General features: G+C 39.8%; 3 protein-coding genes, 2 long non-coding RNA genes and 1 pseudogene across 5 annotated transcripts in view; 3 read left to right on the forward strand and 3 right to left on the reverse strand.

Annotated features, from left to right (window-relative positions):
• LOC104711023 (protein NRT1/ PTR FAMILY 2.3-like) lies at positions 4,775 to 6,706 on the forward strand. Its single transcript, XM_010427694.1, has 4 exons — positions 4,775 to 4,881; positions 4,976 to 5,193; positions 5,274 to 5,812; positions 5,884 to 6,706. The coding sequence occupies exons 1-4, from the start codon at positions 4,788 to 4,790 to the stop codon at positions 6,704 to 6,706; spliced, it is 1,674 nt and encodes a 557-aa protein (XP_010425996.1). The 5' UTR covers positions 4,775 to 4,787.
• Positions 7,866 to 9,966, forward strand: LOC104711024 (protein NRT1/ PTR FAMILY 2.5-like). Its single transcript, XM_010427695.1, has 4 exons — positions 7,866 to 8,026; positions 8,123 to 8,340; positions 8,417 to 8,958; positions 9,031 to 9,966. The coding sequence occupies exons 1-4, from the start codon at positions 7,933 to 7,935 to the stop codon at positions 9,836 to 9,838; spliced, it is 1,662 nt and encodes a 553-aa protein (XP_010425997.1). The 5' UTR covers positions 7,866 to 7,932; the 3' UTR covers positions 9,839 to 9,966.
• On the reverse strand, positions 10,505 to 12,990 carry LOC104711027 (annotated as a pseudogene).
• Positions 12,789 to 25,483, forward strand: part of LOC104711025 (protein NRT1/ PTR FAMILY 2.1-like) — a 33,083-nt gene continuing 20,388 nt past the window's right edge. The window contains exons 1-4 of the mRNA XM_010427697.2: positions 12,789 to 12,873; positions 13,032 to 13,249; positions 13,333 to 13,841; positions 13,916 to 14,429. Of these exons, the coding sequence (XP_010425999.2) occupies positions 12,810 to 12,873; positions 13,032 to 13,249; positions 13,333 to 13,841; positions 13,916 to 14,429 (1,305 nt within the window). The 5' untranslated portion in view covers positions 12,789 to 12,809. The remainder of the gene's footprint in view (positions 12,874 to 13,031; positions 13,250 to 13,332; positions 13,842 to 13,915; positions 14,430 to 25,483) is intronic.
• On the reverse strand, positions 18,625 to 19,280 carry LOC104711028. The gene is made up of 3 exons (XR_755181.2): positions 19,233 to 19,280; positions 19,064 to 19,137; positions 18,625 to 18,968 (listed from the first exon to the last, which is right to left on the reverse strand). It is a non-coding gene; the product is annotated as an uncharacterized LOC104711028 (long non-coding RNA).
• On the reverse strand, positions 19,286 to 21,061 carry LOC104711029. The gene is made up of 5 exons (XR_755182.2): positions 20,991 to 21,061; positions 20,772 to 20,895; positions 20,603 to 20,676; positions 19,616 to 20,507; positions 19,286 to 19,333 (listed from the first exon to the last, which is right to left on the reverse strand). It is a non-coding gene; the product is annotated as an uncharacterized LOC104711029 (long non-coding RNA).

A 25,483-nucleotide genomic window follows, 5' to 3' on the forward strand; every position in this document is an offset into this window, starting at 1 on the left:
AAACCTACGCAGACCTAAAACTCTTGTTTAATGCTAGATGAGCAAAACAATGAGATATTATTGATGAAAAGTGCAATGAAGCCCACAAGGTTTATATGACTAAGAAAAATCCTCAAGAGCCTATAGAGCCAAAAGAGACCAATGAGTCTAACTATGTCCGTAGGGACAAGAGTGGCCGTGGCCGAGGAAGAAGTGGACATGGTGGTCCTGGTCGTGGGACTTACCAAAGGCATAATTATGATGGTCAAGGCCATAGAAACCGATTAGGCTTCGGCCGTGGTCCGGGGGAAAGGCCGCGGGTCATTTCAAACCGAAACATAAGACCAAGTCCACTTGTCATAGATATGGTATGGAGAACCATTGGATAAAGACATGCATGACTCCTAAACATCTAATTAATATCTATCAAGAGAATTTGAAAAGAATCCAGAAACTAATTTTGGTGCATCTCGATGGTAAAGGAAATTTGGCCATGAGAATGATGACCAATTAAATTATGAGATTTCTGGTTGCCTAAATATAGCTTTGGTTTAATTTCTATGTTTATTGGATTATTATTGTGGTTTAAATTCTTGTCCATTATTATGGCTAAGGACAAGAAAATAAGTGTGGTGGATAGTGGATTAAACCACAATTATGAAAAGTGCCAATGTTAGTACAATTGCGGGTATAGCAAATCTTATAGAGGGCTACGGCCAGGCTCACGTGTTGTTGCCTAAGGGAACACACATTGAATTGAGTGATGCCTTATATTCACCCAGCTCCAAGAGAAACTTGTTGAGCTTTAAAGATATAAGATTGAATGGTTATCATGTGGAAACCAAGGGTGAAGGATCTAAAGAGTTCCTCTACATTACAGAAAATGTGAAAGGACAAAAGAAGATCCTAGAGACTATACCTGCACTAGCCTCTGGTTTATACCATGCTAAGATTAACATGATAGAGGCTAACTTGGCAAAGCACATAATGTTAAATGAACAAGATGTTCAATAATTCACTTTATGGCATGACTGGATTGGCCATCCGGGTCCTAACATGATGCGTAAGCCGATATCAAAATGGGCATACTCCTAAGAGAGAAGAGTTATCCTTAAGAATCTCATGTGTGTAGTATGTACACAAGGGAAACTCATTATAAGGCCATCACCAGTAAATAAAGAGATTATCCACTTAAGACTATAAGTCTAGACAGTGCTGGTGAGCATATAACCCAAGCGTTTAATAATAATGGTATGTCCATGGGGGGAAGTGTGGTCCACCCTGTGGCACATGAACATACAGAGAGTGGATTAGATGAATCCCTCATTAAACGGATTGCTCGACCATTACTCATGAGGTCGAAGCTTCTTGTGTCGGCTTGGGGACACACAATATTACATGCAGTAGAGCTTATACGCATCAGGCCATCTAGTGAGAATAAATATTCCCAATTACTAACGGGTCATGAGCCAGACATATCCCATCTAAAGACATTCGGGTGTGCCGTTTATGTATCGAATGCATCATCACAAGAGAATAAAGATGGGACCTCAGAGGAGGATGGGAATATATGTTGGATATGAGTCTCCCACCATTGTAAAGTATCTCGAGCCACTGACAGGAGACCTGTTCAAGGCCAGATACGCGGACTGTCAATTTATTGAGTCCGAATTCCCTGTATTGGGTGGTGAGACTAGCAAGCTGGTAAAGGAATTAGCATGGAATCAAACATCCTTAAATTGGCAAGATCCTCGAACTCTAGCATGTGATGCAAAGGTTCAGAAGATTGTACATCTTCAGCAGCTAGCTAATCAATTGCCAGATTCCTTTGCTGACCCAAAGAGGGTGACAAAATCGTACATACCAGCTTGCAATGCACCAGTACGTATTGATGTTCAGAAGGAACACAATAATCAAGTTGCTACAGAGTCTACGCCACGTTTGAAACGGGGTAGACCATTAGGTTCCAAAGATAAGAATCCTCGGAAATTAAAAGAGGTGCATATCAGACCGAGGCTAAGGGAATTACCGAGAGTACAGACATGGCCGCGGCAAATGATAAGGTATTGGATGGGGTTCAGGACGCTGAACCTCTAGGTCCTGAGAATATTGATAAAGATGAGATATCTATCAATTATATCATGTCTGGAATTACTTGGAACTGTAAGGATGTCGACATCGATGATATTTTCGCATACAAGGTAGCACTTGAGATAAATGAGGATCTAGAGCCCACGTCTATATTAGAGTGCACTCAAAGCAAAGAAAGAAGCTATTGACGTGGAGCTAAACTCTTAGAAGAAGAGTAGTGTGTTTGGTCCGACCTTAAGGATAACACCTGAAATTAAAGCCAGTTGGACATAAGTTGGTCTTTGTAAGAAAAAGAAATGAAAGTAATGAAAGCGTGAGATAAGGCACGGCTTGAAGCACAAGGATTCTCTCAAAGACCTGGCAAAGATTATGAGGAGACATACTCCCTTGTGATGGATGCAACGACTTTTAGATATCTAATAAGTCTGGCTGTAATTTGTGGTTAATGGATGTTGTAACCACATACTTATATGGTCCACTGGATAATGAAATCTATATGAGATTACCAGAGGGAATAGAACTCAAAGATAAGAGTGGTTCTCGAGAACAGTACTGCATAAGGCTAGACAAATCGCTTTATGGACTGAAACAAAGTGGTCGAATGTGGTATAACCGATTAAGTGACTATTTGGCAAAGAAAGGCTATCGGAACGACCCAATCAGTCCATGTATATTTATAAAGAAGTTTTCAAACAAAGGATTTGTGATAATAGCAGTTTATGTGGATGATTTAAACATCCTTGGAACCTCTGGGAAAATCGCCCAAACTGTGGAATATCTCAAAAGAGAGTTTGAGATGAAAGACCTAAGCAAGACAAAATTCTGTTTGGGATTGCAGCTTGAGTACAGAAACAATGGTATCCTTGTGCACTAGATGGCATATACAGAAAGATACTCAAGAGTTTTAATGAGGACTAAGCTCACCCATTGAGTAGCCCAATGGTTGTTAGGAGTATTGATTTGGATAAAGATCCATTTGTCCAAAGAAGGACAATGAGGAAGTTCTCAGTCCTAAAATGCCATAGCTCAGTGCTATAGGAGAGTTAATGTCTTGGCTAGCCACACTAGACCAGAGATAAGTTTTGCCGTGAACCTCCTAGCAAGAATTAGTTCTTGACAAACCCAAAGGCACTAGAGTGAAATTAAGTATGTTACCTATGGAGGAACATTTAATTTTTGGGTTTATATTTTACTAACTATAACAAAGAAGGTTTTAGTTGGTTTTAGCTGATGCAGGTTATAGCAAAGAAAGTTTAAGTATGTATGGTTGAGATTGAAGACTCAACATATCAGGACGGATTGCAGTATCGTCAAAGACAGCAAAGAAGCAACCGTAATTTATGAAGATAACACAGCCTGCATCGCACAAGGAAGGTTACATCAAGGGAGATCGGACGAAGCACATATTACCAAAGTCTTCTCTACACATGAACAACAAAAGGCCGGAGAAGTTCAGATAGTGCAAGTTCAGTCAAGTGACAACTCAGCCGATCTCTTCACCAAATCGTTACCGACAACAACTTTCAAGAAGCTCGCGCACCAGATTGGAATGCGGAGACTTAGGGACTTGGAGTGATGTTTGGAACAGGGGGAGCAATGTGTGCTGTACTCTTTTTCCTTCACCAAGGTTTTGTCCCAATGGGTTTTCCTGGTAAGGTTTTAATGAGGCAGTATCCCCTAAGCACATTGTAGCGATCCCATCCAACATAGGCATGGTCGTTCGTCCAAGGGGGAGTGTTGTGAAACACTTAGTGGACTCACTAGACCGGCCCGTATGTTATCCATGGAGTCTCGGTCCATTGGCTATACTCAGTCCATACAGCTTCGACCCATTAGCCGAAGCCTTACTCGGCCATTAGTACTTAGGTCGGTTTAAGCTAAGACTTGTAACACTACTATATATACTTGTAACCTCGAGCATAATCAATAACAATCACAAGAGCTTTATCCCTAAACTCTCTGTTCATAACATAATTAGCAATATTTTTTAAGAAAATATTGGAGGATGAATGATTATCTAAAACAATATTTGGTGTAAGGTGGGTGTAGTAGGTAGTTTTAGTAGACAATATATGATGTATTATAACTTTAAAACCACATATTTCTTAGGCATTGTAAAAATTACTATACCTACTTTACTAAAGCTCCCTTAATTCAATACGTACAAAATCAAAATTTAAAATTTATGTATTTATGTTTTTAAGACTTTTCAAAATAACAAACATTTGTAGAGTTATGTCTTTGTTTTAAAATAGTGAAATAGTGTTACTAGTCTTAATCACTATTGACTAATTATATTGATTGGAAAGTCTGTGAGTTATGGATTTTTAATTGGGTAATCAAGAGAAAATAATGTCTTATAAACTACTTTTGTAAATGAGAGTGATAAGTGGCTCGGATGAGAGAGCTAACCCCAACTTATATATAAAGCGTACATAACCATAACAACATTTAGGGTTGAATCTTAGAGTAGATCACTCTAAGGATACTTTTGTAGATTATGAGAATTTACATCAAGATTAGTCAAAGTTTTTGTTTTAGTATATTTTTGTTTTGTTGACAAGTTGTCTAAATGCGGTAAGGTGGACTATAAAATATCATTAACAAATAATAAGTAAAGTGTTTGAGGATTTTTGATCTCATTACATAATAAAAAACATACATAATAAAAAACAACACAAGTGTAAGTAACTCCTCTGCTTTCTCTGTTCTCTATCATGGTCGATTCAGTCTCTGCTGACACAGAAGCTCAAAGCTCTTGCGATCCAAGCAGCAAGCGCGGTGGCTGGATCACCTTTCCCTTCATGATCGGTTTGTGTTTTAATGGGAGTTTCTGTTTTGTGTTTTTTATAAAAATCTAAAACATTGAAAAAATGATAAGATTGTGGGGTTTTATGTGGTGCAGCTACGTTTTTAGGCATGTCCATAACTTCATTCGGATGGGTAACGAACTTGATCGTTTTCTTGATAGAAGAATTCAACATCAAGAAGATCGCTGCGGCTCAGATCTCAAATATTGCCAATGGATGTCTCAGCATGTTGCCTGTTGTTGCAGCCATTCTAGCTGATTCTTTCTTCGGTAACATTCCCGTCATCTCGGTCTCTGCCTTCATATCACTACTTGTAAGTCCAAGACTCATTGATTCTCTTCTCTCATGTGTTCTCTGATACACAAAATCTTACAAGTTCATATACATTTTCAGGGCATCCTTCTCTTGACTCTGATTGCATCATTAGACTGGTTGAGACCCCGACCGTGTGAGACAGGCTCCATCCTATGCGAATCACCATCGAAACTACAGCTCGGGATCTTATATACAGCTTTAGTTCTACTGACAATTGGATCAGGAGGGACGCGGTTCACCTTAGCATCCGCGGGTGCAAACCAATATAAGAAACTTAAAGATAAAGGAAGCTTCTTCAACTGGTACTTCCTCACACTATACGTTGGAGCTATTATTAGCGCAACAGCTATTGTATATACACAGGACAATGCTAGCTGGAAACTTGGGTTTGGTATCTGCGCAGCTGCTAATTTGACCAGTTTCATTGTTTTCGTCTCTGGTAAGAGATTCTACAAGCATGAAAAACCTATGGTAAGTCCCTTCACAAGCCTGATCCGCGTTGTAGTCGCTGCTACCGCAAAGAGAAAGGTAGTGATTTTAACCAGAGAAGACCAGTATCACCGTGGGCTAGGAACAGAGGCCAACACTTCTGCTGCCATGCCCTCGGAGAGATTGAGGTGAGGAAACTAAAAAGCTTTCTTTATTCATGACACTTACACATACAGCTGAAATAAATGTACATGTGCAGGTTCTTGAACCGTGCCGCTTTGATGACCAAAGATGATGTAAATAACATTAGCGGCTCAGTTAATAACATCTGGAGGCTATGCACTGTGCAAGAAGTAGAAGATTTGAAAGCCGTTCTCCGCGTTTTTCCATTGTGGCTAGCCATAATTTTCGTTAGTGTTCCCATGGTGATGCAGTCAAGCTTGATTGTACTCCAAGCTTTAGTCACAGACCGTGGGCTTGGCCCTCATTTCGAAGTCCCGGCCGGGTCACTTCAAGTCATTGTACTCATCTCTGCATGCATCGTTATCATGATGAACAACTGGCTAGTCTATCCGATGTACCAGAAACTAACCCATAAGCCGCTAACACCGCTTCAAAAAGTTGGCATAGGTCAGGTACTCACCATCCTAAGCATGGCAGTCTCTGCGGTTGTGGAAGCAAAGAGGTTGAAAACAATTGAAACTGAGCATCTCATGTCAGTTCTATGGCTGTTTCCTCCCCTCGTAATAGTAGGAGTTGGCGAAGCCTTCCAGTTTCCAGCCAATATTGAATTCTTCTATGGAGAATTCCCTGAGTCTTTAAGGAACACCGCGACTTCATTGACCTCGGTGGTGATTGGAATCTCTTTCTATATCAGCACAGCACTCATCCATCTTATCCAGAGGACCACCAAGTGGTTACCAAACGACATTAACCACGGAAGAGTTGACAACGTTTACTGGGTATTAGTCATTGTAGGAGTCTTGAATTTTGGTTATTTCATTGTCTGCGCTTGGTTTTACAAATACAGAAACCTGAAAAATGAAGATCATGAACAAGATCCAAAAGATGTTACAACCTAAGAACACACAAATGTTCTGTTTCAGTTTTCTCCACAATAATTGTCTACATATCTTGAATCAAATATCTTACATGGTCTTTGATTCTGTTGTTTGCAATTTTTACCGAGTAAAGTGTGTTTTTGCAATTACTCTGTTCCAGTACATTCAGAAAATGATACTTTCAAACTGATGGGACAGAGTAATCAGCTGATTCTTATCAAAGTTCTAATTAAGTTACTACGGCCTTTACACCCAAAAAAACAAAGTTGCTACCTTTTGAATTACAACATAGGATTCCAATAATAACAACTAGAGATAACACAAATTAGTACGTAGTGCATGATTATATCCTAGCTCAGCAAGAGATCATTAGTATTAATCATCTATGATCGACGCTCCTTTTCTCATGAATCCCACATCAGTTGCATTAACTTACTTCTAATCAAATTATATACATCAACATAAGGTACAAGGTTTGTCCCTTCAGAGACATCCGATAAAATTGGAATGATACATAGAAGATTAGCATGGCCCATGCTGAAGGATGACACGCACAAATCTTGAAATGGTCCAAAATTTTTTTTTCTCTTTCTATTACAGAGATGTAATATTTTGGATCTGTCCGTTTTAACTATTGCATGGGGTTGTAGTAAACCAAAGAAAACAAATCCTAAACGACCTAGACAACTAATCGATGAAAACAGTATACGACGGTGTTGGTAGCATGGTCTTGTGATATGTTTGACCTCAAGATTAGGCTTCAGAAAGATTCATCAGTCTCTTTCAGAGAACCAAAATATCTTGGAATGAAAATAGAGTTTAGTATGTGAGATAACGTGGTCAGACTTTTTTATATTTGCTGATACATGAGTTTTTTTGTTAATTTATATATCATACACAAGTCACTAACGATCGTGAGTATATTAATTTTTTTTATCAAACTTTCTTTTCTATTTATAGTTTTGAAAGATTAAAGGATTCTACTGTTTAAGATTCGGTCAAATACTTTTATAGTTGTTTATTACATTCACCAACTTGTCATTTTGCAAACAATAACAGTAGATGGACTGTCAGAATCTGATTACGACTTTTCGTTACAAAACAAGATCGTTACAAAATCATTGCACCAACATAATAATTGTTATATAGATTTCGTTATCTATATAGTTTAAGGCTTTTATCTAACTGCATTATAACAACACACAAACACAAGTCAACGTGTACCTCCTGCTTTCTTGTTCTCTGCCATGGCTGATTCAAACTCTGGTGACACAGAAGCTCATCGCTCTAGCGATCCAAATGGAAAGCGTGGTGGCTGGATCACTTTACCGTTCATACTCGGTTTGTTTTTTTTTTTTTTGAAATTTTTTTTTATAATGTTTTTGGAACCAAAACATAGACATATGTTGATGATTGTGAGGTTGTTATGTGGTGCAGTTACACTCTTAGGTATGTCCATCACTTCTTTTGGATGGATAATGAACTTGATCGTCTTCTTGATTAACGAATTCAACATCAAGAACATCGCCGCTGCTCAGATATCAAATGTTGTCAGTGGAGTTGTCAACATGTTGCCTGTTGTTGCAGCCATCTTAGCCGATTCCTTTTTCGGGAACGTTTCCATTATCGCGGCTTCCACTTTCATTTCTCTGATCGTAAGTCTAACGCTCACTTGTTCTGTTCCGTTTTCTTGAAATTCAAAAGCTTACAAGTTTTGAAACATGTTTTCAGGGAATCTCTCTCTTGACCTTGATCTCATCTTTGGACTACTTGAGACCTAAACCGTGTGAAACGGGCTCAACCCTATGTCAATCTCCATCGAAACCACAACTCGGGATCTTGTATGCAGCCTTAGCTCTAGTGATCATTGGTTCAGCTGGGACGCGGTTCACCTTGGCATCAGCAGGTGCAAACCAATATAAGAAACCTAAAGAACAAGGAAGCTTCTTCAACTATTTCTTCGTCGCACTATATACCGGAGCTATTACTGGCACAGCAGCAATTGTATATACACAGGACAATGTTAGCTGGAAACTTGGATTCGGTCTCTGTGCTGTTGCTAATTTGATCAGTTTCATCGTTTTCATCGCCGGGAAGAGATTCTACAAGAATGACAAATCCTTGGGAAGTCCCTATACAAGTCTGATCCGCGTTTTAGTCGCTGCTACGTTGAAAAGAAAGGCTGTGATCACATCCAAAGAAGAAGACTATCATCACTCTGGTCTTGAAAAAGAGACTAAGACTTCTGCTTCAATCCCATCCGATAGCTTCAGGTGAAGACCAAAACCTTGTATGATATATTCTTGGAAGTTAAACAAGAACTAAAAAGAGCTTTACATGTGCAGGTTCTTGAACCGTGGAGCACTGAAGACCGATGAAGACTCGGTTAGTAACAAGTGGAGGTTATGCTCTGTTCAAGAAGTAGAAGATTTCAAAACCGTTCTCCGACTTCTCCCTCTCTGGTCAGCCGAAATGTTCCTCGCCACTCCCGTAGGGGTGCAAATGGGCATGACGGTCCTCCAAGCTTTAGTCATGGACCGCGAACTTAGCCCTCACTTCAAAGTCTCTGCTGGGTCTCTACAAGTCATAGTATTCTTATCTGGATGTGTCTTTATCATGCTCAACAACTGGACTATCTATCCCATGTACCAGAGGCTAATCCGCAAGCCGCTCACACCGCTTCAACAAGTTGGAATAGGCCATGTTTTCACCATCTTAAGCATGGCGGTATCAGCTCTTGTGGAAGCAAAGAGGCTGAAAACAGTTGATGATAATGGGGATCCAATGTCAGTGCTATGGCTGGTTCCTGCTCTCGTGCTAGTTGGAGTAGGCGAAGCATTTCATTTTCCAGCGAACGTTGCAGTGTTCTATGGAGAATTCCCCGAGTCTTTGAAGAACACCGCGACTTCATTGACTTCGGTGGTGATTGGAATCTCTTTCTATTTGAGTACAGCTCTTATTGATGTGATCCAAAGAACTACCGCGTGGTTACCAGATGACATTAACCATGGAAGAGTTGATAATGTTTATTGGGTCTTAGTTATAGGAGGAGCCTTGAATTTTGGTTATTTTCTTGTCTGCTCTTGGCTTTACAAGTACAGAAACCTCAAGGATGATGATCAGAAACAAGATCTTAAAGATGTTACAACCTAATCAAGGAAGACACAAAATGTTCTGCAAACTCTTTGTTTGTCGTTTGTGCTTCTATTTACCACTTTACAGTTGTGTTTTCTTTTCATATAACCCACTCTGTACATGGAACTTCTAATAACTATATTGGTATGCACTAGACTTAGTTATATTGAATCTTGGATTAGAAGTGACCGAGTAGCATATACGTTTTAATTTAACTAATTTATAGTTACTTTGAAATTAAAACTGATATTCGTATTTTTAAGTTTACATTATAATGAGGTTCTAGTGGAATAAAGAATGGTTGAGGTTAACCTGGTGTTCTATCAGAAGCCAGAAGAGAATGCTTTGATGGTAATACTTGCGCTGCAGTCAAAATGGTCCCAAACCTTCGTGCTTTTTCCTGGTTCACCTCAAAATCATGAAGAAATTAATAAAAGTCATCAAGTTTAGTAACAAAGAACCATTTTCAATCTTTCAATTTGTGTGGATTCAATTTCATGCAATGGATCGTTTCTTTTGTGAATTGACAATATGATTCTTAAAACGTGTTTTAATATTTAATTATAACTAGTGGACGCAACTGTTGAAGATTAATGCATGTGACTATCGAATGCTCAGTCTTTTTAATATTCACATAGCTGTTAGAAACTGATTTTCATGGATAAACAAAGACCAGTGGACACATTATTTCATCAAAGCCATTTCTCAGCTTTTTTTTTTTTTTAATTCCATTAAAACCAAATTAAAGCTATGACATGAGTCACACAGTTTAAAACACTAAAAAACAATACAGCCAAAATGAAATATTATAAGAAGTGTAAATTTGGTAACCGAGTCTTCCGCTTCGGTTAGCTTCTTCGTTCATCATGGAGGACAACTAGCCACGACCACGGTTACCGTGGCCACGATTTCCACGGCCACGGTTTCCACGTCCACGGTTACCTTTTCTTTGAGCATTAGAGGACTCTTGTACCTCTTTAGTTTTGATCGATGGCTGAACCGGTCTCTCACGCAACAGCCTTTGCCCGAAGGGAGTCATATGATCCATCAATCCAGACTCACTATCAGACCCATTTGAATCAACGGACTCTCCATCTGAAGGAAGTGATTCTCCATCAGAAAAGGAGGAACCCAAACGGCTGAACCTGTTTTCAGCAAGAACAATTTCTATCTCACAATCACTAAGAATCTCACCATTCTTTGTGCCTACATTTTCCACAACTTTCTGAACTGTGCATATCGCCTCAGTAACTTCAACCTCAACATTTGCGTGGCAAATTGCCTCCTTAGAGCACTGACCTGTGACTTGGATTGGACCAGCCTCAATGTCTAAAGCTGTACTTACTTGGGTTACTGCTTTTGCGGTAATATCAACAATTGGAAGCTCCTGTTTATTAGCTTTTGGAGAATCCAACACTGTGGCAGCAGCTACAATCTCATGAACATGAGTGTTGACCTTGTTGAATGCAAGTTTGGTGAGACTCACATTTGGCAACGAAGGTTGCATACATCGGGAAGCCTTATGTCCCAACTGTCCACAACCTGCACACTTAGCTGGAACCCAAGCATATTCAACATCAACCATCAAAATATTACCTTTTTTATCAGCTGCTGCAATCCTAGGAGAAAAAGCTTTACTCAACTCAACTTCCACCAAGATCTTAGCCTCACCCATTAGTGAAGGGTCTAGTCTTGGTTTGTAAGTAGCCATAGGAGCACCTAACCCTGATGCAATATGGCTAATTCCTGGAATAGAGTACAATCCGGAAGATCAAATGTATCTGTAGTAGACCAAATAGCTACAAACATCATACAATCATCTACATGCCATAACCCTCTTTGAAGAACCCAGGTTCTAGTTGAAGCATCCGGAATATGGAATAGAAATTTTGAATCATCTAGCTTGCGCATATAGATTCTACACTTTCTACCCCAGATTCTATTGATTACCGCATGAACCAAGCCACCAGAAGGAGGACTACATCTATAGAACTGTCCTAAAACATATTCCTTTTGATTCTCAAGACCTTGCATCATAACATGACTTGGAATTGTTACCTTTGGAGTTCCGTCTTCCATGTACTCCGGTGATGTTGCTCTGTACAAGTTCCTCGCTGCTGGATTCATTTTTGCAGCCCAAGGAAACCTCATATTATCTTCATTCGCTGAATCCTGGTGAGATTGCCTCGAAGCAAGAATCGTTGCAAAAGTAGAAGAATTCGAGAAGTTAAGTGGCTTTGACCAAGCACCTTTCAAATGTGGACATACTAATTTATTCACACTAATTGACTTAGCGGAGCTTGTAACATTCAGCGGTGGCTCAACAGAACCGAGAACACCATTAGCTAACGGCGGCGAACCAGAGGACACTAAGGCCTCACCAAGAACCGGAGTTGAAGTCGGTGGTGACGAGCTCTTCAGGGAGTCCGCCGGAGTAGAGGCTTCCGTCGGTTTATGCTCAAGCGAAGGTAGGAGCGAATTCGCCAGAGTTGAAGAGTGTCCCAAATCCGACGCGTTTCCAACAGAGGGATTCACCGCTGGATTAGGAGGATGGTCCATTGGAGAGAGAATCTTTGCAGTTCTTGCCTAAGAAGAAGCATGTACGGGAGTAGAGGAAGCGGAGTTCTCACCCGCTAACACCGACGCCGACCAACGATGCTTGCTAGGCCAACGCTGATCCGGAGTTGGAGATTCCAGACATGCGAGAAGGTGATGCGATGATGTGTGCTGGTCGAGACTCGACGGAGGAGTAGGATCGCCGGTAGTTTCATTCAGTTTCAATCACAGATCCATGCGACTGAGATGAGAATACTGAACGAGACTTGGTTCAATGGCTAGCTATTGATGAGACGATTCCAATGATGGTGATCGTGAGTGACGACGCGCTGGAGCAGCGCCGGAACGGAAGGATTGCCGGAAAAGAGAAGTCTTTGTCAGAAAAAGGTTTTGTCGCCATTTCTCAGCTTAGACACAGTTACTCTGCTCTATCATGGCTGATTCAGTTTTTGATGATTGCAACCGCGGTGGCTGGAGTACTTTTCCGTTCATGATAGGTTAGTTGTGTGTTTTGGGTATTTTTCTTTCTTTTCTTTCTTTGTGAGATTTAGATACTACGAAGGGTTAGCACAGAGTTTTGTTGGTGTTTTTTTTATATGTTGCTAAAAATTATCTTCTAATGTTGATTATTGTGGGGTTCTATGATGAGTTGCAGCTACGTTATTAGGCATTTCAGTGACTTCTTATGGATGGGTACTGAACTTAATCGTCTTCTTGATCGAGGAATACAACATCAAGAACATCGCTGCTGCTCAGATTTCAAATATTGTCAATGGATGTCTCAGCATGTTGCATGTTGTTACAGCCATTCTAGCTGATTCTTTCTTTGGAAACATTCCCGTCATTTCCACCTCTGCTTTCATTTCTCTGCTTGTAAGACTCAATTCTGTTTCATCAGTTCTCTTTCATGTTCTTGTACACAAAAACTCACAAGTTTTGAAACGTTTGTTTATTAGGGTATCGTTCTGTTGACTCTAATCGCATTTTTCAACAACTTGAGACCCCAGCTGTGTGAAACAGGTTCATTCCTATGTCAATCGCCACCAAAACTCCAGTTTGGGATTCTGTACTCAGCCTTAGCTCTAGTGACCATTGGAAATGCTGGGACACGGGTGGCTTTGGCATCTGCAGGTGCAAACCAATATGAGAAACCTAAAGACAAAGGAAGCTTCTTCAACTGGTACTTCCTCATGGTAAATACAGGCGCGATTATTAGCGCGACAGCAATTGTATATACACAGGAGAATGCTAGCTGGGAACTCGGGTTTGGTCTCTGCGCAGCTGCTAATTTGATCAGTTTCATTGTTTTCATCTCCGGGAAGAGATTTTACAATCATGAAAAAGTAATGGGAAGTCCCTTCACAAGCCTTATCCGCGTCTTAGTCGCTTCCAAAGAAGAAGATTATCACCGGGAAGTCGGAAAAGATTCCAAGGCTTCTGTTGGAATGCCCTCCAAGAGCTTCAGGTGAATATAATAAGCTTGTGTACGTCTTCTTGAAATCTAAAACCTGAACTAAAAGAGCTTTATTATATGTGCAGGTTCTTGAACCGTGCAGCATTGAAGACTGAACAGGATTTAAATCAAGAAGACGGTTTGGGTTATAACACCTGGAGGCTATGTTCTGTTGAGGAAGTAGAAGATTTTAAATCTGTTCTTCCAGTTGTCCCTCTATGGTTAGCCATCCTATTCGTCGGAACTTCCATTGGTGTTCAAGCAAGTATGACGGTCCTCCAAGCTCTGGTAACGGACCGAGAACTCGGCTCTAAATTCTTAGTCCCGGCTGGATCTCTGCCAGTCATTGTACTCATCTGCGTCTTTCTTGTGCTCAACAACTGGACTATCTATCCCATGTACCAGAGGATCACCCATAAGAAGCTGTCACCGCTTCAACAAGTAGGTATAGGTCAAGTTTTCAACATCTTGAGCATGGCAATCTACGCCATCGTTGAAGTAAAAAGGCTGAAAGCAGTTGAAAATGAGCACCCCATGTCAGTTTTATGGTTATTCCCTCCTCTCGTGATAGTTGGAATTGGCGATGCCTTCCATTATATGGCGAACTAGAGGTTATTCCACAGATTTAATTTTACTCTTATTTTACAATCAAACCCCATATATTAAACTAGGGAGGTACCTGCGCTTAAAGCGCTGTATTAAGATTTTAATAACAACTGTTTTTTAACTTTATGATATGTTGCTTTTATGACTTAATATGTAATAATTGACATATTTAAATATAGTGTTTTATCTTTTGAAAAATTTTTAAATGCTTTATTGGATTGTAGAGAAGTTTTTGTATTTGCATATATACAGAAATGTTATTTTACCAAATATAAATAATACTCTCAATGTAAAATATTAGTTGAGTCTTTAAAATAAACTACTAAACTGTAGAAAACATATATGAAATTCAATAAGTAAATTCCAAATTTTTAAAAGCGTAAGCAATTTCCAATAGTTCAAAATTATAATTTATAATGTATTATCTCAGTTACAAAATAAAGATGAGAGTATAATGCAAAGTTGGATTTCAAGTAGCGGTTAATACAAACATACTAAATTTTATAGACATTCTAAAAGAAAAAATTAAAGGCCAACGCCCCAATCTTTACACTTGAGTGCCTGAGCTTTCACCTTGTTGCTTTATCACATGGTTTATGTAATAACGTCCAACAAATTCATACCTGTAAATATATAAAGTGTTTTAAGAAATTTTACTTTAACACCATACAAAACTTGATTTAATAAACATAATTACATCTTACATAGCATGGTGATGCTCCAGTCCTTCAAACTCTGGTTTTATGAAGATCTTCGAAGAGGCCAAAGTGTTTTCAAGACATGGTGCACCTATAGACATTTAGAATTTAAAGTGAATATATTGGTTACCTTATGATGATTATATCAGAACTAATTAATGTTACATACCTTCATATTCTCCCACCCTCATACACCGCATTACACAGAACACATGTTCGGATTTGTATATGAGATGGCACCCGTTTGATTGCCATATGGTCATGAATTGAGAAGCGTAGTTGTCTTTGAAACGACACTTCATAGTCTCATACCTACATGTTTATCAAATCAATAAAAATCTTAACAGAGACAACTTTAATATGTAATTGTCCTAAAGGTAGAATAAATATCTTTTACCTGCCATTCAACAATATGAGAACAACTTCATTACTATCAATGATATTCGCAGACCTCCTTTTATCTTCCACATCGATTATACACCCACAAACATTTAATTTGGAAAAAGACAGAATTTATGTTTACAAAGTGTTGCTAATCAGTTTAAAAAGAAAAACAGTTTTAACACTTTAGGATATAGTGTTTTTTGTAAAAGATATTTTAAATATCTGATAATTTAAATTTTTAATATTAAATAATTTTCATCTTAAGATATAGTGTTTTATCTTTACCAAACAAAAAATAAAGTTTATAATATTTTATTGGATTATCAAAAATTTGTATTGGAGACCATATACTTCAATTTGCATATATAAATTAGTGAACCTTTTTCAGTTTCCATATATTAATAAAAGTGTTATCATAAAATATGAGTAAATTTTGTATTTAATACGTTAAAGTGTGCGGGCAAAGAACCTTTTTAATTCCATTATGTTAGTAATAAAATAGTTATATCGCATGTCATTTTAAATATGTATTTCTTGATTATATTAAATAGTTTCTATTTGATTTATTCATATAGTAGCTGTTATATAAATATTTTTAAAAAATTTATGAAAGAATTATACTCAATATAAATTATTAGTCTTTAAAAGAAACAAACTATAGTAAAAGTGTGAAACCCCATTAACAAATTGTAAAATCTTAATGTTCAAATACACATTAAAGATCTTTAAGCCTCCACTCCTTCTATTTGAGTCCCTGAACTCTCACTTTCATGCTACATCACATAGTTTATGTGAAAACGTCCAGCAAATTCAGAACTGTAATTATAGAAAGTGTATTTAAAATTTTTACTCTAACATCATACACAACTTGATTTTAATATTCATAACAACTTACAAAGCCTTGTGATGTTTAAGTCCTTGAAACTCTGGTTTTATAAAGATCCTCGAGGAGGCTAAGGTGTTTACAATACATGGTGCACTTAGAGACATTTACAATTTAAAGTTAATTTTGAGATTACCATTTGTTGATTATGTTAGATGTATGGTAAGTACCTTCAAATTCTCCAACCTTCCAAAAGCGCAATACACAAAACACAGGTTCAGATTTATATGTGAGATGGCACCGTTTGATTCCGAAGAAGACATTTTTATGGCATGACATTTTACAGATTCATTCCTACAGATTTAGCAACTTAATATAAATTCTAACATAAAAAAACTTTAAAATGTAAATATCTTTAAAGGTAAAATAAGTGTGTTTACCTGCCATTCAATAGCGTGAAGACAACTTAAATACAATCACTGGCACTCTCATGTCTTATCATAACCGTTTCAAATATGTAAATTATTAATAGTAATTTTTTTATTTTAATAAATAATTAAAAGGTGATGATTCCCATATTTATCACTTTAAATTTTTTATATTTATAATTATAAAGATAACAATCCATTTAAGTAAATATATATAACATTTATATATATTCTTGAGATATGTTAATTTGCTTTTTCAAACAATGTTATTTCCATCTTTATCATTTCAAGTTAGTAAATTTATATAAATCATAAGTTTTATCTAAAGAATTTCCATACTCTGTAAACCGCGTATGTTTATTATGTCTTACTTTTGGTTCAACTTTTGTATTGGTCTTGTTCTGTCAGTTATATAGAATTATAACCAAGAAGTTTTATATAAATCATAAGTTTTATCTAAAGAATTTCCATACTCTGTAAACTGCGTATGGTTATTATGTCTTACTTTTGGTTCAACTTTTGTATTGGTCTTGTTCTGTCAGTTATATAGAATTATAACCAAGAAGTTTTATATAAATCATAAGTTTTATCTAAAGAATTTCCATACTCTGTAAACTGCGTATGGTTATTATGTCTTACTTTTGGTTCAACTTTTGTATTGGTCTTGTTCTGTCAGTTATATAGAATTATAACCAAGAAGTTTTATATAAATCATAAGTTTTATCTAAAGAATTTCCATACTCTGTAAACTGCGTATGGTTATTATGTCTTACTTTTGGTTCAACTTTTGTATTGGTCTTGTTCTGTCAGTTATATAGAATTATAACCAAGAAGTTTTATATAAATCATAAGTTTTATCTAAAGAATTTCCATACTCCGTAAACTGCGTATGGTTATTATGTCTTACTTTTGGTTCAACTTTTGTATTGGTCTTGTTCTTTCAATTATATAGAATTATAACCAAGAAGCATGAAGTTAGGGGAGGTACGTCCTAGACAGCTTAAACTATTCACAGATCATAATGATGAATCAATCATGCACAGATCTTTATATTACTATATATTATACACCAAAATTAATGAAAATTCATATCACTATGCACTTGCTGAAACACATGGATGATCATATCATGATATTCATTGGTATTGAGTCTGAGATAACAAACCAGAAGCTCTTTGAGTTCTTCAGGGGTTGATACCATTCTCCATGATCATTTCAATCATTGAATCTCTAAAATCTTTCTGAGGATCGCTCGAGCATTTCACTACTGCAAAGCTTTCTTTCTCCATTCCTCCATCCGCTGTTTCTATCAGAAACTCTTGCTCCCGTGCTCTCAGTTTAACTCTGCATTTTTCAGATGCTCTTGGTGAAAATACTCTAACTTTGTTGTTTTCTTTTGTTCCTAGTCTGTTTAGCTCCCTTTTTAGGGTACAGAGATTTTCTCTGTTGGTCAGCCTTCAGCTTCACTTCTCTTAGTTATACTTCCTTGAGCTTTTGCCACAGAGGAGCCGATTTTGTTACAGTATGACCAAGATTCATAGAATCCTCTTTACTGTAACTTCCTGTACCTGCCCTTCTTGCTGGTTTTTTCGCTTTGACCTCTACATCTTGTCCTGAACTCTTTGGCTTTTGTTCAAGAAGCCTTTGGTCACGTCTCTCACATCTCTGCTTATCTCTGTTCACCTGAATTCTTGGCGTCATGATCACAGTTCCTTTGTCTCTATCCATTGCCTCTACTTCCAGAAAGCCACACGTCTCTCTTTTGAAGTCTCTTACTTTCTCCTAACACTGCTCATTATCTCTTCAAACTTCTCATTTGACTCCCTATCCGCTGGTCTTGTTGCAGCNTTCCTCTTCTCAACAAAACTAACTACTCCACAAAGAACAATGTCAGTGTCATCGTCTTGCATCAGCTCTTCAACTAACTCAGCAGGAGTAACTTCAGTAGAATCGATCAGCTTCTCGAATTTCCTTGCAGAGAGGATGGTTTAAGCCATCTAAACCAAGGTAATTAGTGACCAATATCCTAAATGCTAGCCCTGTACTATAAGGATCCCAGCTTTATCTTCAAAAAGAGAAAAATTCATAATAATATATCTCTCCAAGAAACCACTACACAAACAGGAAAATAAAATACTAAACTCTGATTTTGGCCGACCCATCTATAAGCCTCTTCTCTTGCAAAAGCTTCTTGGCAGATCTATACCATCCACCCAGATAACAAACCATTAGTCATTAAAACACTTAAAAGGTTTATTATCAAATCAAAGAAAGTGTATTTAACAATATTCATACTCGATTGGGAGTTGGACTTCTGCTATTCCGGTAGTCCACTGTGTCGAGCTCTCTTTGAAACTACGCTTCTTAACCTGAGAAGGAAAGTGTTTAGTAACAACATTCGTAATCCCCTGTACCACATAAAACAATAAACAACCAATGTGTTACATTAGGCAAAGCAACTTACTTTAAAATGATCAGGTATCCTATATAACTCATCTTCCACTCCCTTCAACTCANGAACCGCTCAACTTTGAAAACCAAGAAACAGGAAGAGCACGAGACAACCTGGAATAAGATGAAGAAGAAACAGGTTTCTTCCATCACAATCTCATCATTCCAAACGATCGAAGAATCTGAAAACGTTTGGTGCTGTCTTTGTTAACCGGGTTACTTAGGCTATAGACTATGAAGAGGTGTATAAAAGTGAAGGGATGTATCTAGAGCTTACTGCTGTAATATTTTTAGGTTGTTGCCCTTTGTCTAATAGTACTAATTATCTAATTGAAACAAAATAGCTGATATCACATAAAGTTCTAATTCTCAATTTCGAACTGCAGAGGCACTTACATTGAAAAATGGCTAGTGCCTGAGACAGTAACATGCGGCTTTCAGGATAAGTAACTCTTCCGCTGATCAGTCTGCATCTGATGTCAAGATCACTGATGGAATCTACATCAGTTCTCTCTCGCTTCATCTATATTATTCCCCAAAGAAGAATCTGAAAGCTTCTCCGTATAATTAAGAAGTAACTTTTGTAATGTGAAGTTGATCCTCGTACAGTCCAATAGAGCAAACCAATTTCCTTAAGGTCCCTGTCAGAAAATCATATACAAATTGGACAGACATAGATACAAAACGTAGCTACCACTTCAGGACAGAGTTGTAAAAGCAAAATTAAGCAAAAACCACAATGACACATAAAGAGGAAGGATTAAGTCTCAGTCTTAATTTCCTTTTCCTTTCCCTTTCCCTCTGCCTTTTCCTTTCCCTTTCTTCTTATTCGAACCATTCCTAGAACCATTGTGTATTTCGTCATCATCAACTACGTAGTCATCATCAATTACTTTACACATATCCTCCAGCTCCTTGGTTTTGCTTCGCTCGACCTTCCTCTTCTCAACAAAACTAACTACTCCACAAAGAACAATGTCAGTGTCATCGTCTTGCATCAGCTCTTCAACTAACTCAGCAGGAGTAACTTCAGTAGAATCGATCAGCTTCTCGAATTTCCTTGCAGAGAGGATGGTTTAAGCCATCTAAACCAAGGTAATTAGTGACCAATATCCTAAATGCTAGCCCTGTACTATAAGGATCCCAGCTTTATCTTCAAAAAGAGAAAAATTCATAATAATATATCTCTCCAAGAAACCACTACACAAACAGGAAAATAAAATACTAAACTCTGATTTTGGCCGACCCATCTATAAGCCTCTTCTCTTGCAAAAGCTTCTTGGCAGATCTATACCATCCACCCAGATAACAAACCATTAGTCATTAAAACACTTAAAAGGTTTATTATCAAATCAAAGAAAGTGTATTTAACAATATTCATACTCGATTGGGAGTTGGACTTCTGCTATTCCGGTAGTCCACTGTGTCGAGCTCTCTTTGAAACTACGCTTCTTAACCTGAGAAGGAAAGTGTTTAGTAACAACATTCGTAATCCCCTGTACCACATAAAACAATAAACAACCAATGTGTTACATTAGGCAAAGCAACTTACTTTAAAATGATCAGGTATCCTATATAACTCATCTTCCACTCCCTTCAACTCATTCTCAACCTCCTCCGCATCATCAATATTTTTCCCCCTCTTCTTAGCCAATTCTTGTTCAATGTACTTTACCCTAACGAATCAAAACGACCCTAAAAACACTTGTAAAGGCAGCTCACTCTAGAAAATTAGGTTAAAAAATTTTTAAACGGAGAGAGATTTGCTTACATGTTGGGATCTTCAATAAAAAAAACAGTCTCTTGAGCAAAAATATCTTGCAACATAAGCTCCTCTTTCTCTGTATGACAACCCGTCCCGTTGACCCCACTAGCCCACCGCTAGCTTGCCCCCATAGGCCCGAAGCTGGCCCTGCAGGGCATCGATCATAACCTCTCACTGGGAAAATGGAACTATTCATCCAAATCCACAGTAGGTTATTGGTGCGCCAGGCGTTCCTCGAACCCTGGTCCCCACCCTTTAACAACCTTCCCACAGGACAAGCTGTCACCATCACAGTCCCACAGGACTCTCATCAAAGGAATCTTCTTCTTCCGAAGTTCCTTGATCCTCCTCTCGAGAACCCTCACTGGTCTCGCCTCCAAAGTCATGTTAGGCTGAAGATCCTCAGGAATCTTAGCCAACACCTCCTCTCCCTCACGGAGACACTTCCGCAACATAGACACATGGAAAACCTTATGGAATGCACGCATCACCTCAGGTAACTCCAATCTATATGCCACTGGTCCAACCCGCTCAATCACTCTGAATGGACCCATATACCTCGGACTCAACTTAGTCTCTGACAATGACCTGTTCGGACCCCGCAACATGGCCATCTTGAGGTACACTCTGTCTCCCACCTGAAACTCAAGATCTCTCCTCCTCCTATCTGCATAACTCCTCTGCCTATCCTGAGCCTCCTTCATGTTCAGCTTGAGAACCCGAATCTTCTCTGAGGTCTCCTGAACAAAACTAGCACCAAACATGCTCCTCTCCCCCACCTGAGTCCAGCATAATGGTGTACGACATGGCCTCCCATACAAAGCCTCATAAGGAGCCATCTTAATACTCGCCTGATAGCTGTTGTTGTAAGCAAACTCTACCAGGTTCAGGTGATCTGCCCAATGGCCACCCCAATCCAACACACACATCCTCAGCAAATCCTCCAGCGTCTGGATCGTCCTCTCTGACTGTCCATCAGTCTGGGGATGATAAGCTGTACTCATATGCACCTTAGTGCCCATCTCTGCCTGAAATGCCTTCCAGAACACCGAAGTGAACTTAGAATCCCTATCAGACACAATGCTCGCTGGCACCCCATGCAACCTGACTATCTCCCTCACATACTTCTTAGCCAAGACCGCTGCTCCATCAGTCTTCTTAATGGCCAGAAAATGTGCTGACTTAGTCAACCGGTCCACAATGACCCAAATAGCATCAAAGGTCCGTGACACTGGCAATCCCACCACAAAATCCATGGTGATCATATCCCACTTCCACTCAGGAATGGGTAAACTCTTCAGTAACCCGCCAGGAACCTGATGCTCAGCCTTCACTAGCTGACACACATCACACCTCGAAACCCAACTAGCTACATCCTTCTTCATCCCGACCCAATGATAGTACCTCTTGAGATCACGGTACATCTTAGTCGCTCCTGGATGAATGGACAACTTGCTCGCATGAGCCTCTCTCAGAATCTCCTGCCTCAACTCCTCATCCTTGGGCACACAAACCCGACCGTGCACCAAGATAGTACCATTATCTGAGACCTGATACTCTGAATCCACATCCTTAGAGGCATTCACCAGCCCCAAATCCTTCTCCTGAGCCAACCGCACTCTACTCAGAAGATCTGCTCTATCTACTGCTTCCAAACCCAACGGTTCCTGTGAAACAGCACACAAGCTCAAAGCACTGATCTCCCCTACCAGAGACTCCATCTCCTGCTCCTGAGCCGAAGCTACCCTCTTCCGACTCAGAGCATCTGCAACCGTGTTAGCCTTTCCAGGATGATAGGCTATCTCCAAATCATAATCTGCCACAAGCTCCATCCACCGCCTCTGTCTTAAATTCAGCTCAGGCTGAGTGAATATATACTTCAGGCTCTTATGATCTGTAAACACCTGTACCTTTGCACCATAAAGATAAGATCTCCAAATCTTCAGGGCAAAAACTACAGCACCCATCTCCAAATCATGAGTAGGATAGTTGCCTTCATGCACCCGCAACTGCCGCGAAGCATAGGCAATCACCTTCCCATGCTGCATCAGAACACAACCCAAACCAACTCTAGATGCATCTGTATAAACCACATAGGGTTCTCCCTGCTCAGGCAAAGCCAACACTGGCGCAGTAGTCAACATCTCCTTCAGGCTTGCAAAGCCTTCCTCACACTCTTCTGACCAGACAAAAGGAACATCCTTCCCTGTCAACTTAGTCATAGGACGTGCTCTGCTTGCAAACCCCTGCACAAATCTCCTGTAGTACCCTGCCAATCCAAGGAAACTCCTGATCTCTGTGGCATTCTGCGGTCTAGGCCAATCTCTGATAGCCTGAATCTTCTCTGGATCTACAGAAACCCCCTCTGCAGAAACAATGTGACCCAGAAAGCCCATCTCACGCTGCCAGAAACTACACTTGCTCAACTTGGCAAACAACTTCTGCTCCCGCAGCTTCTCCATAACCGCCCTCAAATGCACTGCATGCTCTTCAGGACTCTTGGAATAAACCAGGATATCGTCGATGAAAATGATGACAGATACATCCAGAAACTCCTGAAACACACTGTTCATCAATCTCATAAACGCTGCTGGCGCGTTAGTCAATCCGAAGGGCATCACCACAAACTCATAGTGCCCATATCTCGTCCTGAAAGCAGTCTTCCTCACATCTGCCTCATCTATCGGTATCTGATGATAACCCGACGCCAGATCTACCTTGGAGAACCAAGTAGCACCCCTCAACTGATCCAACAACTCATCGATCCTAGGAAGAGGATACTTGTTCTTCACAGTGACCCGGTTCAAACCCCGATAATCAATACACAACCGGAAACTCCCATCCTTCTTCTTCACAAACAACACCGGCGCTCTCCACGGTGATACACTAGAACGTATGAATCTCTTGCTCCATAAATCCTCTAGTTACTTCTTCAGCTCAACTAAACCAACACTCAAGTATGCCGACATCAACTCGCCCCCACCTGAATATCAACCCTCTTGTTCCTCCAAAAACCTCTAGTAACTTGCCAGTTAGGGAATCTTCCACAAGTTAGCTTATTCCAAAGATAGCTTTCCGCTTGGCAATTCTCCACAGCAAATCATCAATACGAACGTAATAAAACAAACAAGTACCATACGCTCGCATATTCTGATTCACCGCTTCAAATACTTTGCAGGCCGCTAACTCAAGCCACTTGACTTATTCCCTCCAACAAGCTTACCAAAACTTTGAATCTAGCAACCCTGTCCATCTCCAATGAACTTCATCCAACATCGTTGCAACGATTAGTTTATCCTGCCATGAAGGCTTTCCGTGAACTTATGTATCTGGCAAACATGCCTCTCCTGAATCAATCCTGCTGTAACTCCCCTTCCCGGGACTCCGGCACCACTGGCCTCACAATCCTGGCAAAACAGCCACACATTCATAACCGCTCTGGTTCATAAAACCCTGGCCCAACGGCCAACATAATCCTAAAATCCAAGATTAAACCACCGTAAATCTCTCGAGGTCTACATTCAATCGTTATGTTTATACTCACGTCCTAGGAATTGCTTGCTCCCAACTCTTCCACTCTTAGGTCGCAACCTTCGAGTCATACCGATCTCACTCTCAGACCAGCGTCTTCGAGTTATACCGTCTCACTCTTGGACCACAATCCTCAAGATCTCGGTATCAGGGGAACTACTCATCCCCTCAGGGGAACATCATCCCCTCTGCCACTCTCGGAGCCCTCAGCCCCTCGAGCTATCGGTATTCAGGGGAATCACCATCCCCTTAGGAGCAACAATCCTTAACGACTATAAACATCTCTCGACACAAAGTACCTCCTGTGGTCCGAGTATAACATTTCAATGTTACACCTGCCCACTCAACTTATAATATCCAACTGGATTAACCACCAAGCTGCAAAAATATTTGCTCTAACTGCATATATCCCCCTATCCGCCTCTCTAGGCTCGATACCCCTTGAGAATAATCTCATACCGGTCATCTACAACCGCTCCACCCTCCTAACATAAGAAGGAAAGTCCTCAACATCCGCATCCCTCGGCTGCACCCCGCCACATGCGGTACAACTGGAGCCTGCCCTGGTACCCTTCTCGGTAACCGCTCCACCAGCACGCCAACAGATCCGCCAAGCGATCATCTCGACCCTGGGCTAAACCCGCTGCAATCCCACCTCTGTGTTCCCAGCACCCCCGGCACGCTCACCGGCTAACCCCCTCTGGTCCCTCCTGATACGCTTGCGACCCTCTGACGTACCTCCTCGTGGACCTCTGGACCCCACACTCGCTGGCCTTGGGACCCGCTCGAACATGACCACGACCACGTCCCCGTCCACGACCAACAACTCAAACACCTTTAACCAATGCACTTCCAAGAACAGAGGCTAACAAGCAATCTTAACATAACACAAAAACACAAGAACACAAACTCACCGTGGAATCACACTGTAGGCTCGAAGAGGATGTTCTAGGACTCCATACCACACA

The sequence above is a fragment of the Camelina sativa genome, chromosome 9 (assembly GCF_000633955.1).
Source record: "Camelina sativa cultivar DH55 chromosome 9, Cs, whole genome shotgun sequence".
NCBI classification, from domain to species: domain Eukaryota; kingdom Viridiplantae; phylum Streptophyta; class Magnoliopsida; order Brassicales; family Brassicaceae; genus Camelina; species Camelina sativa.

Coding starts and splice junctions, on each gene's coding strand:
- LOC104711023 (XM_010427694.1), top strand. CDS start 4,788: ATGGTCGATTCAGTCTCTGCTGACACAGAAGCTCAAAGCTCTTGCGAT. Junction 5,194..5,273: donor CTGCCTTCATATCACTACTT/GTAAGTCCAAGA, acceptor ATACATTTTCAG/GGCATCCTTCTCTTGACTCT. Junction 5,813..5,883: donor ATGCCCTCGGAGAGATTGAG/GTGAGGAAACTA, acceptor GTACATGTGCAG/GTTCTTGAACCGTGCCGCTT.
- LOC104711024 (XM_010427695.1), top strand. CDS start 7,933: ATGGCTGATTCAAACTCTGGTGACACAGAAGCTCATCGCTCTAGCGAT. Junction 8,027..8,122: donor CACTTTACCGTTCATACTCG/GTTTGTTTTTTT, acceptor TATGTGGTGCAG/TTACACTCTTAGGTATGTCC. Junction 8,959..9,030: donor ATCCCATCCGATAGCTTCAG/GTGAAGACCAAA, acceptor TTACATGTGCAG/GTTCTTGAACCGTGGAGCAC.